Source organism: Notothenia rossii (genome assembly GCF_949606895.1).
Source record: "Notothenia rossii genome assembly, chromosome: 1".
NCBI classification, from domain to species: domain Eukaryota; kingdom Metazoa; phylum Chordata; class Actinopteri; order Perciformes; family Nototheniidae; genus Notothenia; species Notothenia rossii.
The window spans coordinates 92,841,180-92,858,593 of NC_136912.1; the positions used below are offsets into that span (position 1 = coordinate 92,841,180).

General features: G+C 40.1%; 1 protein-coding gene across 1 annotated transcript in view; it reads right to left on the reverse strand.

The window, feature by feature from the left end:
* Positions 1-1,310: 1,310 nt before the first annotated feature.
* LOC307045886 (calcium/calmodulin-dependent protein kinase type IV-like) overlaps positions 1,311-17,414 on the reverse strand; it is a 33,824-nt gene continuing 17,720 nt past the window's right edge. The window contains exons 6-11 of the mRNA XM_079691908.1: positions 13,713-13,803; positions 11,864-11,938; positions 10,362-10,437; positions 6,626-6,752; positions 6,045-6,197; positions 1,311-5,347 (exon numbers count right to left, since the gene is read on the reverse strand). Coding sequence (XP_079548034.1) covers positions 4,808-5,347; positions 6,045-6,197; positions 6,626-6,752; positions 10,362-10,437; positions 11,864-11,938; positions 13,713-13,803 — 1,062 coding nt within the window. The 3' untranslated portion in view covers positions 1,311-4,807. The remainder of the gene's footprint in view (positions 5,348-6,044; positions 6,198-6,625; positions 6,753-10,361; positions 10,438-11,863; positions 11,939-13,712; positions 13,804-17,414) is intronic.

Sequence of the window (17,414 nt, forward strand, 5' to 3'; positions counted from 1 at the left end):
CAGGACTGATGGAGGCTCAGAGGTCACCGGGTCGAGTCCCAGACCGGACACACACACAAAGCTGCAACCAGGGGTGTCCAAACTCGGCTCACAGCCAATTCAAAAAGTATAATGGAATATGGCCCACAAATGAAACTTGTGCGTTTCTTATATTGTACTTCTTAAATATATATGTACAAATATATTACACAGTAGTATTCATGTGTTAATAAGCACACTCTTTAAATACATTCAGTCATTTAAAGATGGAAACATGTTCTAACATATCTTAGTTGATAAGAAAAAAGCCCAATGACTTATTTACATAACAACCTTTAAATATACCCTTCATATTTCCTCTCATTATATCTGAGCCTCCTGTTTTAAGGAATGAGATAAATGCAACCCTACGGAGAGCTGTATTTTTTCATCAATATTATCAACCATCATTTACCAAAATTTGATTGATTTTTCTAACTTAGAACTTATGAGGCAATATACCTAGCGGCCCAGTCCTTCGGATATTTTTCTGTATGTGGCCCTCGGTGAAAAAAGTTTGGACACCTCTGCTGTAAACCGAAGGACCAGCTGATGACTGTAACGCTTAAATGACTGCAGTATGTCGTGATTTATGAATACAATACAAATATTAATCTTTTAAACAGTTGGTGGGTTCATCAAAGGACACAGAGATGACTTCTGCTTTTGCTGTGAGCGTGTACATATATATTTACGTGTATATTTTGAATATACACCTGTAAAAGTAAAAAAACATCTCACTCACCTGGGCTCAGCCTCTGCACGTGTTGAAGCTGAAGACTGTCAAATCTTTTAATCTTTTTGTTGAGGTCGTTTTGAATGTTTTTTAGTTGATTTGCGTTTCAATGTTGTTTCTGTTTTGTTTATTTGATTATTATATTTTTACATTGTTTTTGCGAGTTTTTTTTTGTTTCCTGTTGCACTGTGTGTTTCTTAGGTTGATTTATAGAGTTATTTCTTAATCCATTTTTGTGCCCTCTTTAGATAGTGCGGAAAATACACAGGGATGGAGATGTGGTGACAAGTATTTTGTGTCTTTTTACGTTTTTGCAGCTCTCAGGATTGCTGTTGTGCATTTCTTTGTGGTTTTTAAGCATTAGTTAGATTTGTATGTCTCTTTGTGTTTTTTATGTCATTTTGAGTCTGTTAGTGTTCTTATCTGTCTCTTAGAGTCTTCTCCACTCGGGATGTAAACAGAAATCTGTCCATGTCTCTGTGTTTCCTCCAGAAGAAAGAATAAGACTGATTTATCTTTTACAGTACATGTGATGTAGAACCCCTGAGAGTCAGAGTCCTGCAGGAGGCAAACTGAGTCTTTAATCTGATATGATCAACAGAAAGTAAATAATACATGCAGAGATACACATGTTAACAGCTGTCACACTGTCAGCTTATATCCTTTAAAATAAAATAAGAGGTACGAGTTCACTCAGCAAACACAAAACAATGAACACAGTTTAACCCTCCAGCCCCCGGACTGTCCCTCCGAATAAAGAGAAGCAAAAATATTCATGTTTTTACATAAGAGTATATATGTAAATCAAATATACAGAGTACATGCTTTCTACCATGACAGTTAGTTATCCAGTGAGTTCATTTGGCAAGAAGTTATTACAGCAGAAGACTCGTTTTGACCAGATCTTTTAAAGAGGAACCAAACCGCACATCAGTCAGACCTTCAAAGCTTTGATCAAGAAACGCCCACTTTGACTCACAGCCAATCACAGAGCTGTTCTGCCCAATAACGTCTTAAAAAAGTGTTTAAAATGTGCACAAAACCTGGAGGAAAATGTAATAAAATTGACCTTAAATCTACTAATTGATTATTACAGATCATGTTCAGTGTTTTTTTTAAGTGGATGATGTAAACAGTTTTAAGGATAAAGTTTTCTTCTCCATTGAAATCTCAAGTGTGTTAGTAAATAAAAAGCGTATATACCTTTAGCATCATGTTAATATTTGACACAGATTTCATGTTACAAAGGCTTTACTTGATGTTGAATTTACAAGATGGAAAGTGGTATGTTTTTTTACAGGGCGAATTTGCATTAAACTAAAATCCCTACCCATGGAAAAAAGCCACACGATGGGATCTTATAATAAACATCATAATACATTTAAAAAAATGTAATAAGGAATTTCAATAACTGCGTCCTTTTCCACCCCAAATAAAAACATGTTTCCAGGACTTTTTGGGCTCCATTTTTGGGAGGGCTGGTTCCTCTTTAAAGAGAAGAGCTTCTTTACAATTGAGCATTTTATTTGGTGGCAGAGAACCTTTACTTCAGTTTGGTCCGTCCAGGCCACCGTAGTTTTGTGTGTTTTTGTTTCTTGTGGGTTCAAGATTGATTGATTTCCAGTCTGATTATCTTTATTATTATTATTTTGGAAGCCCCTGTACAAAGAGAGGTAGAACGTGTAGTCCAAAGGGTTTCATTGAAAGATTTACTTTGGTTCTTCAACTTGGACCTTATCTCACCACGTTGTTATGTCTTGGGGAGGATTTTGTTTTGTTAATTTGCAGACTGAAACTACCAAATGGGTTGCAATGTTATTGATCACTGTCACTGTCCACTAAAAGTGTTTGTTTTTGCCCCTGCCAGAGCAAGATGTCTAAGAATATTTGACAACATTAGGGAAAGGACCCATACAGAGAAATTAGACCCTTTCCCCCAGGTCTATTTGTAATTGTGTCTATCCCAATTTTGCTTTAAACATTTATATACATGCACAAAAACCTACAGGAAACCCCAAAATATTATTAAATGTAAGAATTTAATCTTTATTTCCAAAATGTTGTCAGAAATGTTTAAAACAAACTTGAAATGGATTTAATTTGACGGTGATTAATTTCCTGATAGGATTTCATTGCCTGGCTGCAGCACTCTCGATCAATACTGGACTAATATCTAGAATTGCTGTCCCCATTATACATTTAAACATGAAAACATGGGCAAATAGTTTCGAGGTTCAAATATACCCTTTAATGGCGAAAGTCAAATTTTGAATATTTTGGGGGGGGGGGGTTTGAACACTGATTGTGTCTCTGGTCGGGCGGTAAAGTTTTCAGATATAATCTTAAAACCAAACTATGTACAGTGCAAACAGGAGATCATCATCACCACTGCTGATAAAAGTGTAAACAACACTGCGTTTTACTCACTAACACGACACGTCACTGAAATAAACTCCGGGTCTATCTACTCATTCGGCTGCAGAATAAATCCAGCGGGAATCGCCAGTAAAGAGTAGAAAGGACTTTTAAAAAAGAAAGCAGATCGTCTCTTCAAACTTTTCTCAGAGTCTCTTTGTCTGAAGCTGCCCCGACACTCAAAGAGATGCAGAAGCTGCTCTGTTTCTCCTCGTCCTTCACACCTGTGTCCATGCAGGCATGTGTTTAATAATAAAATACAATCAGCTCCGTCCTGAGCATTCGAGGAAAAAGTCACCTTCTGTTTCCAAAAGAGGAAGAAGTCTCTGTTTGTCCCATTTCAAGTACGAGGCAGAACTATTTCTTCATTGTATCCATCCGCCCAGTGCCTCAGTGCAACGTCTCTGGTTTTACTTTTCTGTTTTTGTGCGGATCAAACCTAAGACAGTGTAAACAAAGAGCCTTAAAGTCTCAAAAGTAAAGCCTTAATGGAAGTACCTCAAATCACACTCTCTAATAACCAGCAGGGGGCAACCTTTCTGGTTCTGAAAAGTGTCTATGAGAGCCTATGAGAAAATGACCTTGCCTCTTACTTAAATGATCCCAGTAAACATTTTCTTAATGAGTTTATGGTTCAAACCGCTAGTTTCTAATGTTTATTAATACAGCATGATGTTTATTTTTTAAATGACGGTCCCATTTAGAGGAAAGTAGACGATAAAGGAGCGGCCTTATGATTGAAAGGTCGCTGCCACTTATTATAGAGACAAACAAGATATGTGGTTGAGCTACTGAGGTGTTGGTAGGTGTTTGAGCTGTTTTCCACTGCTTCCAGTATTTATGCTAAGCTAGGCTAACCACATCTGGACTACGTCTGAACCATAGGTCTGAACTTCTTACTATCAAATAACTTGTTGTTTTAATTGGCATTTAAGTACAGGCCAAACTGATTTATTGTCGGTTTCCCATTAACATGCTAGGTTAAAATATTTAAATTAATAAAGAGAGCACACATTTCAAAGAAAAATGGTCTCTGAGATCAAACTCTACATTTGCATGATTTTTTTTTCCAAATTCTCTGAGATTTAAGTCACACATTTAAGGAACTATGGTTTTTTTTTGTCGAAGATCCACATGGCTTCACTTTGCAAAGTCCGATCTTCACTTTGCTCAGAAATGTATGATCCAGAATAGTTTTCAAATGTAGTTTTCTCATAAATGTGTTTATTCTCATTAATTGACCACTTTAACCTCAGAGAATATCCCTAAAGGGATTTTCTTGTCATATTCTCCCACAATCCAAGGTTCCATATAACGACCTAAAAGGCCAATGTTCTTGCCTAGCTTGAGTAACTCGTAAGTCCCTTGGAACTAATGCTATCCTTGAATCATGTCCAGCCTCTTTACTAAAAACCAGCAGCTCAACAATGAAGACTGACCAACTGTCCTGGCTGCGAAAACACCCAACAAACCCTTAAGTGTTAGCACGTTAGCGTAGCTGCAGGTATGGAAGTTTAATGTTAAACGTTAGCTCCGTTTGTAACCGAAGCTTTAGGTTCATTTGGTCCCTTTAAGTGATTTGAGATGTTTTTAGAGAAGAGGAAGATGAAGTTAAGTTTTTCTAAAAGCGATATGTGATCACTGGCAGGGGGCGGTCTTACTGGCAGGCTCCGCCCCCGGCATGAAGCCGTTGCTGAGGCTGCTGGGACTTGGAGGCGTGGCCAGTGTGGTGTCGACCTTGGAACTGGGCTCGACCAATGAGAAGCTTTTCTGCTGCAGGCGGGGCTGAACTAGCCTCGTTTTGGGGATGACAGACGCCTGTCGAATACCATCGACACGGAGAGGTGGCCTGATAGGGGTGGGGCCTGTGGGTGTGGGGGAGGGGCCTGTTGGTGTGGGGGCGGGGCCCGTGGTCGTGGCTTCAGAGCTGGGGGGGGGCTCTGGGGTGCATGGAGGAGACGGGGTGAGGGCACTTTGGTCGGAGGGCTTTGATTCGTCGTCCTGGTCTGGAGGCGGGGCTTCTTCATCAGCGGGGGAGGGGCTTGTGGACTCTGGAGGCGGGTCTTGCTGCATGCTGCTCTGCCTCGACGTCCCTGAGCCCGGGATCTCACAGCTGTCGGTGCGACGCCGCGAGCTCTCGTGCATCCGACTGGTGGCCACTACGGCCTTCATGGCAGCCTGTTGACAGAAATACACTGTTTGTAAAACACTGAACGTACTCTTCCAATATCAGAGTAACATGATAAAAAAGGTATCCCAACTGTAGCTGTGAACATGACAGGATGTGTGATTACCTAGAAGAGCATCAGGACTGTTTGAGGCATATGATAGCTATGTGATTAACATGATGATTCAGCCTCTATGGAGAGAGACATATGACAAGCATGATCATTTCTGACGTGGAGCTAATCTGAAGTAAACATTGAATACTGCTTTCTATTCCTCCATCTTGTGACTGTGTAACTCCCTCTCTTGGATATCAGCATGTGAAGGACACTGTTCAGGAACTAGTTGATGCTCTGTATGTGATGACTACTTCCATTCTGGAGAGGGAACTAAAGAGTTTTCATGAACTAAGTTCTCATGAACCTTTGTGGGAAAAGTACTGCGGTGTGAACGCGCCTATTGATAACTGATTATCGACCATAATGTGAAAATGTGACAAGCTCACTTTTTTGACCAAAGCTATTACTGACCCCACAATTGAAAGAAATTACGCCAATATCTTTACCTTTTCTTAAAGTCTAAACACTGTTGAAGCTTAATGAACAAGAGGAATTATTTAACACACACACTTCATCTTCACACAGACAGTATGTACGTAAAGAGTTGGATTTGAACTCTGTGCTGTTTTTCGCTTCTTCCAAGACCTCACCTTAAGTTTGCGGCGAGCGTTAAACTCCAGTAGTTTCCTCTGGGCGGTGTCCATGTGAGAGAAGCGGGCGGCTTTTCCGAGCACCCATGGGTGCTGCAGGGCTTCCCGCACACTGAGACGCTTGTGAGGGTCGAGGACGATCAGCTTACTGACCTGCAGGCAGATAAACAGGGTCATTTAAACCAGGTCCAAGTGAAGCACCCCCAACGAAAAACCAATGGGTAACAATTGTGGAAGAAATATTGTTGATGGAAAAACTGACTAGAAATACAACTCAACAGAAAGTGGAAAAATGGACTCTATTCAAGACTCGAAACAAAGACATTTGACTGGAACAATAGTTACAGGTATCTTCAAGAATATAATAACATGAAGACATATCCTTAGCCTTTTATTTTATTTGTATTTTTGTATTGCCTTGCTGGCCTTTTGTTACATGATTGTAATGTTGTTGTTTTTGTTATTGCCATGTGTAATGTGACAATAACGATTTAAATTACAAAATGTCACTAAAAGAGACTCAAAATGACCAAAAACACCAAAAAAATGAACTGAAAAAGATGCAAAATGGCGGAACTCACCAGATCCTTGGCGTTGAGGGACACGTCGTCCCACCACGGAGACACAAACTCGTAGTCGCAGTTGAGGATTCGGCTGTACATGTACTGATCTCCTCTCGGGTCGAAGAAGGGCTCGAACCCACAGAGTCTGGAGAACAGGAAGTACAGTTCATGATATAACTGCTTTCAATATGTTACTTGTGGCTCAGATAATCGCTGAATGACTTTACAAATGTCACAGTTATACCACATTTTACGGATAATATGGCAAGTCAGAAATAAATGTGTTGATCCATTTTCTAAGTCTTTCTCTTCTGCGTTTATGGCTTTTGAGCAGGTGAATAAAATGTTTTGCCGGATAACCTTTTTTAAAGCGTTGGTTATTGTAATACCCATTTTGGGCCACAAGAGGCTCTAAATACTAAAAAGCATTCATGTTTTCTTTCAGGTAAGTTTGAATTTTTCATGCATTTTAAACACAAGTTAATGGCATTTTGGGAAAGTCAGCCGACACGTCTTTCTGTTTGTATAAATGTATGTATAAAAATCAATGCTAATCTTCAGTTTTTTGATCTGCTTGTTTCTGCTATACTCTAAATTATGTTTATTTTTCGATTCTGATTAATTTTTATTGCATCTTGTTTGTTTGTAAGCTTGTTTAAAATGTTGTTTTTTGGTAAAGTGCCTCCTAGTATTTAACAAAGCTCTATAGCAGCGGTTCCCAACCTTTGGGCCGAGGCCCCCTAGTGGTCCACGAAGGCACTGCAAGTGGGCCGCCAAATAATTGTTATTTTTGCAAAACATTATGATTTGTGTTATTTTAACCTCTTTTCCTTTCTCTTTCTTGATCCTCCTTAGCAACGCTCATTACAGTCCTTGACAGCGGTCTGTTCTACTGGATTAACAACGTGTCACATGTTCTGAATCGACCAATCAGAACTTTATTTAGCCTCCGTATTGTTTATGGTTGAATGTGGGCAGGGGAAAAAAATTAGATTCTTAAGTGGGCCCCGAGTTGAAAAAGGTTAGGAACCGCTGCTCTATAGAATTGACATGTAATATTCTTATCATGGGGTAGTGGTGCACTCTACCCTCTTGTGGCCAAAATGAGTACTACAAAAATAAAGACACAAAAAGTTCCTTTATTCAATTTTTACAGTTTATTTAAAAGGAATTAAAAAAGTTTATCCAGCAACCAGATTTCATTTTTTTTTCATCTGACTCTCTGGGCTTCTGTGACATTAAAACTGAGTGATCAGAACATTTCCGCCTGTACGCCGACATTAAGTCGTTATCGACAGTAAACCCATTTGTAGTCTCCATTAACACACCCAGTTCATGTCTGAGGAAATTGATAAACAGGAAGCTGTGTTTCACATTAGTACTGAGATCTGTCAGCGCAAAATAAATATTCATTAGACTGTCCTCTGTGTCTGTACTGCTGTCCCCATATTGCTGCTATTTCATGTTTGTTTTCTTATCAATACAATATTTACAGTTTGAAAGGGTGTTAAATGAAATTTGGTGATGATTAATGTTTTTTGTGTTAATGTAATAGCAGTTATAACAGGACCGGTCAATTTTGACCGCGAACACCAAAGTAAGGGGGGGAACGAAGGCAATAGGAAATTAGCATGTCTTCGTATTGTGAGTCTCTATGTTGCATGTCTTAAAGGTCCCCTATTATACTCTTATTGAACAATAACACATCTGTCTAGAGAATTCAGATGATAATATAATATCTCTGGTGCATTTATAGCCAAATATATACAGTATAGTTGCAAAATTAAGAGATATTCCAAGCTACAAATTGTATTCGAAAGACATTAAAAAACACTTTTGTTTGGGACAGATCCTCTTAAATAAATTACACACTAATAATTGAATATATTTTTCAATCGTAATGAGAATTATGATGCGAATATCCTTGCAATATTGTGAATTACTGTATATGGATATTGAAATATCAGCCAAAATAATCACAATTGTTATTTTTTTAATGTTAATTAATGTGTCCCTCTTAATTAAACCAATACAATCACTGTTATGAGACAGACAGTGAAACACAAACACATAATTTAACATATTTTTCAATGGTAATGAGAATTATGATGCATCGGTTATTTGTAATGTTAATTAATTTGCACTGTCCCTCTTAAAGGTCCCCTATTATACTGTTTTTCATCAATATATTATAGGTGTCAGATATATACAAAACCTGTCTCTGATTGGCTGAAACACCAAACAGATCATTGTAGCATTACCCATAATCCCCTCTGTTTCAGCCCTGTTTCCAAAGTGCTGATTCTCTGTCTGTTACTTTAGATGAAAATAAGGAGCCACTCCCCACGCCCCTCAGAGAGAGATTTGGTTACAAAGAACAAAATAGTGCTCTAGGAGGGCTTTCACACCAACAAGGTTCCCGTTCTAGCTCCGTACTAGAGCTTTTCTGGTTCGGAACGTCGCTGATTTTCTCCCCAACGGCGTAACGGCGCTCACAACAACATCAACAACAACGGGGGACTTCTTCGGCTCGATGATCGTGTTACTTTTAATCATATGAAGCCAGATTAAATTAAATAACGACTTCTCCAACCGTATACTTTTCTCCAGAGTGCCGTGGTTCATTGTTTATTAATGTGTTTCAGCGGCATGTACCGACCGCTGCAGTGCTGCTCTTCTTTATTCTCCCGTTAGCTCCGGGTTAGCGCTCACACGGCAGCGGCCGCTGTAAAGCATTCACTGTTCGACTGTCACACAAGCAGCTGATACATATCCCCAATTCCCCAAAAGTGAATGTGTGTCAGTCTGAATTGACGCTGTTTGGCATCACAACGCTGTTATTAAAGTTTCTCTGGTATAAAATGGGTGATGTTACCATAGCGACCGAAGCTAAACTGACTATGTTGACTACTTGTTGCTATCTTATTGTGGCATAAGCCATTTTCTACAGGCACATGTTACCAGTATGTTTTTCATTATGATTCTACATGTGATAGTCGGACATGATAACCTGTGCAGCCCATGTATTGATTCCATCCGATAGCTGCTATAATACAAAACAAAACGTCTGCCTGTTCTTCACTATGATCAATGACAGTGAACGGATGGTCAAAGTAAGGTACAAATAAACAGAATCACACGGAGCCTGGTTATTGTTGCCTGACTTTATAAAGTGTGTTTTTTTTTTACAAGTGTGTGGTTGCCTTCTAGTCTTTTCTCAGCGATACTGCTTGTTACAACTTTCATTTGCCGTACTCGCCTTTAACTGTTAGCTCAGGTTAATCTCGCCCCCCTCCGACGTAAGCGTGACGTATGCGGTTCTTGCTTCTAGACCGAAAAATGTTTGGTGCTTGATACGAACCGGATTCCGGAGCTTAGAGTGTGAACACCGGCCCTGGAACCGCGTTGGTGTGAAAGCCACATAGGAGGAGATTTAGGTGATAAGGGGGGGGGGGTTACCTTGGTTGCTCATTGGCTAATGGTTACACAAGCCAAAAAATCGTTATGACCTAATAAAGTGGCCAAAATCTGATCAGCTCATTTTCAGACAGGTTTTTATAGAAATGGATCAGGACTAAAAGAGAGAGAATCTTTTTTCCTGAAGCTTTCAGAGTCTCTTTCCACAGAGGGGACACAAGTGGACTTTGCATAATAGGTGACTAATAAAATAAATAAACTAATAAAATCCATGTTCTGAGACAGAAGGAGTGATGAATCCTAATGTCTCTGATGTGTGTGGTGTGATCGGACTCACAGGATGTAGAGGATGACGCCCACCGACCACATGTCCACCTCGGGGCCGTACGCGTTCCCTCGCAGGATCTCCGGAGCTACGGGTGTAGAGAGAGAGAAGAGCCCGTTAGATGCCAGATGGCCGACAGAAGCTCCAACTGAGAGTAATGTGAAATCCCACAGAGCAGCGGGTACAGTGAACGCATCGCTGCAGCCGCTGTCGGACATCAAAGCAACAACACAGGTCATTGAACACATCTCCAGCTGATATGATACGGTACTTCAACTAAAAAATACTGTTACTGGTACTTCTGATGTGTATTTTTGTAAATTTTAATTTGTGTAATTTCTATTTTTATCTTTAATATTTTATTCATGCCTCTTAATTAATATTTTGCTATTTTTGGCTGTTCACTTTTGCTTTAACAATGAACATTTCCCCTCTGCAAAAAGATTTTCAGATTCTGATTCTGACTATCATCGTTGGGGCCGAGTTAAAGTAAACTGGGGGTGTGAGATTAGTAGAAGGCAATTGGGAAGAAGTGGTCTAACTTAAACCTATCCTCTCTTTAGTCACCTGAGGTAAGGGGAACAACACATTTACAAAAAGCACGCACAGAGACGCTGTTAGTTACAATTGTAATAACTAAAACATGAATTCAAATGATTTGTTAAACAAAACTACGGTGGAAAACGCACCTCAACGGCCCGAAACATTACCATTAGGAGAAACGGGCTGCACATGTTTCGTCAAGATGGTGGATGTTTTCTAAGAACTACATATTTAAAGGGGCTCTTTACTCCTTTTTGGGTGGGGTTTTACCTTTCCTGTAATGTGTTATATCGTTTTAATGTTAATGGTCTGCAGAGGCTAAAATTCCGTAGAGTTTCTCTCCCACACCCCCCCCCCCTGTCTGAACAGCCCCCATTGGACCCCTTTTTTTACTTCCATAACATAATGACATACTCTCGCACTTCTATTGGCTAGTGCTCCTACGTGATAGGCTAAGGGGCGGGAAATCTCTAGGCGGTTGACCAATCACAACAGAGCCGACCAGCTAACCAATCAGAGCAGACTGGGCCCTGGTTTCAGACAGAGGGTGAAAAGGCAGTATGAGAAAAATAAAGAGCTTTTTGAACATTAAAGCATGGAGACATGTCCCAGTAGAGACACTACATACTGATATACACCTGAAAATCAGCAGGAGGGGACTCTTTAAAGTAGAGACACTACATACTGATATACACCTGAACATCAGCAGGAGAGGACTCTTTAAAGTAGAGACAATACATACTGATATACACCTGAACATCAGCAGGAGAGGACTTTTTAAAGTAGAGACACTACATACTGATATACACCTGAAAATCAGCAGGAGGGGACTCTTTAAAGTAGAGACACTACATACTGATATACACCTGAACATCAGCAGGAGGGGACTCTTTAAAGTAGAGACACTACATACTGATATACACCTGAACATCAGCAGGAGAGAACTCTTTAAAGTAGACAGATAAACTCACCGCAGTAGCCTGGCGTGCCACAGACCGTCTTCATGGTCACCTGATCATCGATGATTTTGGAAAGACCAAAGTCGGCTGTAAGAGAGAAAAAACATTCCTCCGTTAATTTGATATAAAAACATATGATTCATCGTTCCCCTCGGCTGTTGAAAAGCTGTTTCTTGCACTGAGGTGTTTCTGCAGTTTCTATTTAAAGTGAAATGAGGGCGTGAAGAGGAGCAGAGTAAAGTAAAGGGAAGTGTTGGTGAGAAATAGGAGGCTGAATGTGATCTTCCTCCATCTGTAGACGCTCGCTGCAGGCCGGCCATCTGGAGGCAGATCCGCCTAATAACTGGATCTGATAATGAGTCTGTTATATTCTCATTGTGTTCAAACTGAAGGACAGGACATGATGCTGCGTTCAGGTTCTGTCATTTCTATAACTTTGGCATGCATTGACGATATGAAAAAAGGGGTTCATTATGACTCGTCCTTAAACACTGCAGAGCCCATACCGTGTTCCAGTTAGTGTTCACTTCCTGTCTGCCTTCTTCTGCTCATTTATCTGACGTCCAGCGCTCCGTCATTTAACCTCTTTTCCTTTCTCTTTCTTGATCCTCCTTAGCAACGGTCATTATAGTCCCTGACAGCGTACTGTACTACTGGATTAAAGGTCCCCTATTATACTGTTTTTCATCAATATATCACAGGTCTCAGAGATATCCAGAACCTGTCTCTGATTGGCTGAAACACCAAACAGATCATTGCAGCATTACCCATAATCCCCTCTGTTTCAGCCCTGTTTCCAAAGTGCTAATTCTCTGTCTGTTACTTTAGATGAAAATAAGGAGCCCCTCCCCGAGCCCCTCTGAGAGAGATTTGGTTAAAAATAACACAATGGTGCTCAAGAGGAGATTCAGGTGATAAGGTAGAGGGGGGGGTTACATTGGTTGCTGATTGGCTAATGGTTACACAAGACAAAACATCGTTATGACATCATAAAGTGGCCAAAATCTGATCAGCTCATTTTCAGACAGGTTTTTTTCAGAGTCTCTTTACACAGAGGGGACACATGTTGATGTAGAAGAGACATGAAAAAGAGGGGACACATGTTGATGTAGAAGAGACATGAAGAAGAAGGGACACATGTTGATGTAGAAGAGAGATGAAGAAGAGGGGACACATGTTGATGTAGAAGAGACATGGAGAAGAGGGGACACATGTTGATGTAGAAGAGACATGGAGAAGAGGGGACACATGTTGATGTAGAAGAGACATGAAGAAGAAGGGACACATGTTGATGTAGAAGAGAGATGAAGAAGAGGGGACACATGTTGATGTAGAAGAGACATGGAGAAGAGGGGACACATGGTGATGTAGAAGAGACATGAAGAAGAGGGGACACATGTTGATGCAGAAGAGACATGGAGAAGAGGGGACACATGTTGATGCAGAAGAGACATGGAGAAGAGGGGACACATGTTGATGCAGAAGAGACATGGAGAAGAGGGGACACATGTTGATGTAGAAGAGACATGGAGAAGAGGGTACACATGTTGATGTAGAAGAGACATGAAGAAGAGGGGACACATGTTGATGTAGAAGAGACATGAAGAAGTTGATTTTGTATAAAAGGTGACCTTTAAAAACGTGTCACATGTTCTGAATTCACCAATCAGAATCGAGTATTCAACTAAGCCGTGTAATAAGACTATATATATAATGTTTCTGTTATCTCCAGATGAATTGAAGTGGTGGACAGTCACATTTACTCATGTCCTGTTACCCTTATGGATGAATCTTTAACAGAGATTTAAATAACATCAGATGCGTGTTGTCTCATGAGGGTGAAGGTGTTTATTTTTGTTACCGATCTTCAGCGGAGCGTCCAGCGACAGATCAGCGTACAGCAGGTTCTCTGGTTTCAGGTCACGATGCACCACGCCGTTCTCATGGAGATACTGGAACATACAAACACACACAGTTTAATGCAGAATTAACACTGACTTAATATTAATATTCCACTATTCTCACTGGTCTTATAACCCTTTTTTCCCGAATTTAGACATGTGGGATATGGGTTAATGCCAATATTTTATTCAGCTTTAACAGCATTCTTTGGACAGATAGACAGGACATTCAGAATAAGCATCTCAATGTTTTGTTCACCGCAGTTTGACCTCTTGTCTATTTCTGTCGTCAGAGTCCTTTGTCATGCATGGCCAGAAAAAGAACAGCTTGGAAACACAATTTTGTTTTGATAATACATTCATTTCTTAGTGAAACACAAGTAGAGCGTCTGCAAAAGCATAAGTCTATTTATGGTTTTATATCAAAGTCGTGCGTTTGTGAAAGAGTGTGTGGATAAAGACTTGGATTATACTGCATGGGAGAGTTTGTATTTGGATGTTTTGATTTAGTTTTGCTGTGGTTTACCTTGGCCTCCATTTACTTCCATGCATCAAGACTTTTCACATTTCTTGCATTCTTCGTTCACCATAAAGGCATGTGGGAAAAAGGTTATTTTTTTCAAGAAATCAAAGTAATATATGACGACCTCAGCATTACTCCTCCCAGTAGTGTGTTACCTAACAATTCTCCTTTCTGATATCACAGACTCACACACCGCATGTTGGTAGCTTCCATAGTTTGTTTAGTTATAATAAATACATTTCCTTTACCCGTACCTCGTGTCTTTTCCCATTCTTTTGTCATGGCCAAGAGCCAGACCATGACATATGGTGAAAAATGACCTATTTGTGGGTGTAGTTTTTACTTTAAAGGGCAAACCTGTCGGACTGTCATCACGAGAAGGTTTAACATTTATCAGGAAATGTACGGCTACATGTTAACGGGAGTATTATTGGAACAGTCATTTGCATTAGAGCTTAGTAGATATGTTATGTTTTTTTCTAATTAATTGTCAAAAACCTGACTGTTGTTGTGCAAGTTAACGTACTGTAGAGGCAGCAGTGTTTTTTAAATCCACAATATGAGATTGTTGGAGTGATAATAAAGCCTTCAGGTGAGATGAAGTGTGTGTGTGTGTGTGTGTGTGTGTGTGTGTGTGTGTGTGTGTGTGTGTGTGTGTGTGTGTGTGTGTGTGTGTGTGTGTGTGTGTGTGTGTGTGTGTGTGTGTGTGTGTGTGTGTGTGTGTGTGTGTGTGTGTGTGTGTAGGATTTGGCAGGATGGACTGACAGATGGCATCTTTCTCCAGCTCCCAGCATGCCCTGCTGCTCTCTTCACTCTCACTTCCTGTCCTCAGATCAGAGTCCGAGCAAAATATATATATTTTTTTGTGTGTGTTTGTGATGCGACCAAATAATTTCAAATGTTTCAAAGTCTTTTTTTTGGAAGGAAGCATCGCACATTGAAATAGTTATACCAAAAAACATTTGGAAAGGTGGATGAAAGTTTAAAAAAAGCTGAAGGCCGGTAAGATTTTTGAATTTAATAGAAAATAATATTAAGTGTAGATTCTAAAATAAGTGTCTCTGTTATAACCCTGAGAGAATTGCAATGAATTTCTATATAAAATGTATTAAACTGTGTAGAGTAGAATCAAGCTTTTCTCTGATTTAAATGTCATCTATTTTTGATTAGTTTGAAAAATCTTTTAAGTTTATTTATTTCTATTGTAGGTGTGCTGATAACATTAGATTTTGTGTGTGTTTCAAAGGGATTTTGATGTTTTTTATCATAGAGTTTCATTAGAAGAAACTTTTTGGGAAATATTAGAAGCAGACATAAGCAGTGGAAGCTTTTCTGCTTTCTAGTCTTTCTTGAAAAAATTAAACTCTATCAAGAGTCTGATATGTCGTTTTCTCCACAGCTAACATGTTCAATTGTAATCTTTTAGTTGTCTCATTTACATATTGCTCACGGAGAAAACCTGAGAATGAATACTCGAGATGTCCTTAAGTTGCAGCTCTGCTCTGCTTAACGACAGTCTGCTCTTCACTGATAGTGAAACTGTCAGAAAATAAGAGCCGTCCCGTCGTGGGGGTCACGACCCGAGTCAAAAAAAAAATGTCGATGTGTTCAGTGGCTGTAGGATGCTTCTGCGCCACAGATTAATGTCACACACACACACACACACACACACACACACACACACACACACACACACACACACACACACACACACACAAACACACACACATGTGATACAGCAAATACAACTGTACCGTAATCCTAGTACACACACACACACAAAAAGACACACACAAAGACACACATAAAGACACACACACAGGCGTATGTTTCTCTGCGTGGTGGATGTAGGTCAGCTGTGGTCAGAGTGTGTTTATATTTTAGTGCGTATTTATTTGTTTGTGTGTGGTGTGTGTGTGTGTGTGTGTGTGTGTGTGTGTGTGTGTGTGTGTGTGTGTGTGTGTGTGTGTGTGTGTGTGTGTGTGTGTGTGTGTGTGTGTGTGTGTGTGTATTAATCCTCTCTGGTTTTAATCTGTTCAGCAGCAGGATGGAAGCTGCTGTTGTATAAGAGACCTGCAGCTGCTGCACACCGCTGCTGTTTGCAACTACGCTGCTGCCAGCAACACCTGCAACTCACTAACGCAACTAAAGAAACTACCGCAACCAACTACGGCAACTTCCTTCTGCAACCACTGCAACTGCAGCAACCATATACAGTAACCAACTACAGCAACACCTGAACCAACTAATGCAAGTTAAAGAACACCTGCCACTCACTTCAGCAACTTCTACAACAACAGCAATGCCCGCAACTAACTAATGAATTTACCGCAAACACAGCTACCCAGGCAACTAACTACTGCAACTACAGCAACGACTGCAACTACAGCAACATCTGCAACTAAAGAAACTACAGCAACATCTGCAACTAACTAATGAATTTACCACGACCAAAGCTACCCAGGCAATTAACTACTGCAACTACAGCAACAACTGCAACTACAGCAACATCTGCAACTAAAGAAACTACAGCAACATCTGCAACTAACTAATGAATTTACCACGACCAAAGCTACCCAGGCAACTAACTACTGCAACTACAGCAACAACTGCAACTACAGCAACATCTGCAACTAAAGAAACTACAGCAACATCTGCAACTAACTAATGAATTTACCACGACCAAAGCTACCCAGGCAACTAACTACTGCAACTACAGCAACAACTGCAACTACAGCAACATCTGCAACTAAAGAAACTACAGCAACATCTGCAACTAACTAATGAATTTACCGCAAACACAGCTACCCAGGCAACTAACTGCTGCAACTATAGCAACAACTGCAACTACAGCAACATCTGCAACTACAGCAACATCTGCAACTAACTAATGAATTTACCACGACCAAAGCTACCCAGGCAACTAACTACTGCAACTACAGCAACAACTGCAACTACAGCAACAACTGCAACTCAGAACTGCAACTAAAGAAACTACAGCAATATACTTTTGCAACACCAGCAACATAAGGCAACTTACTTCTGCAACCACTGCAACTACAGCAACACCTGAACCAACTAATGCAGGTTAAAGAACAGCTGCCAGTCACTTCAGCAACTTCTACAACTACAGCAACAT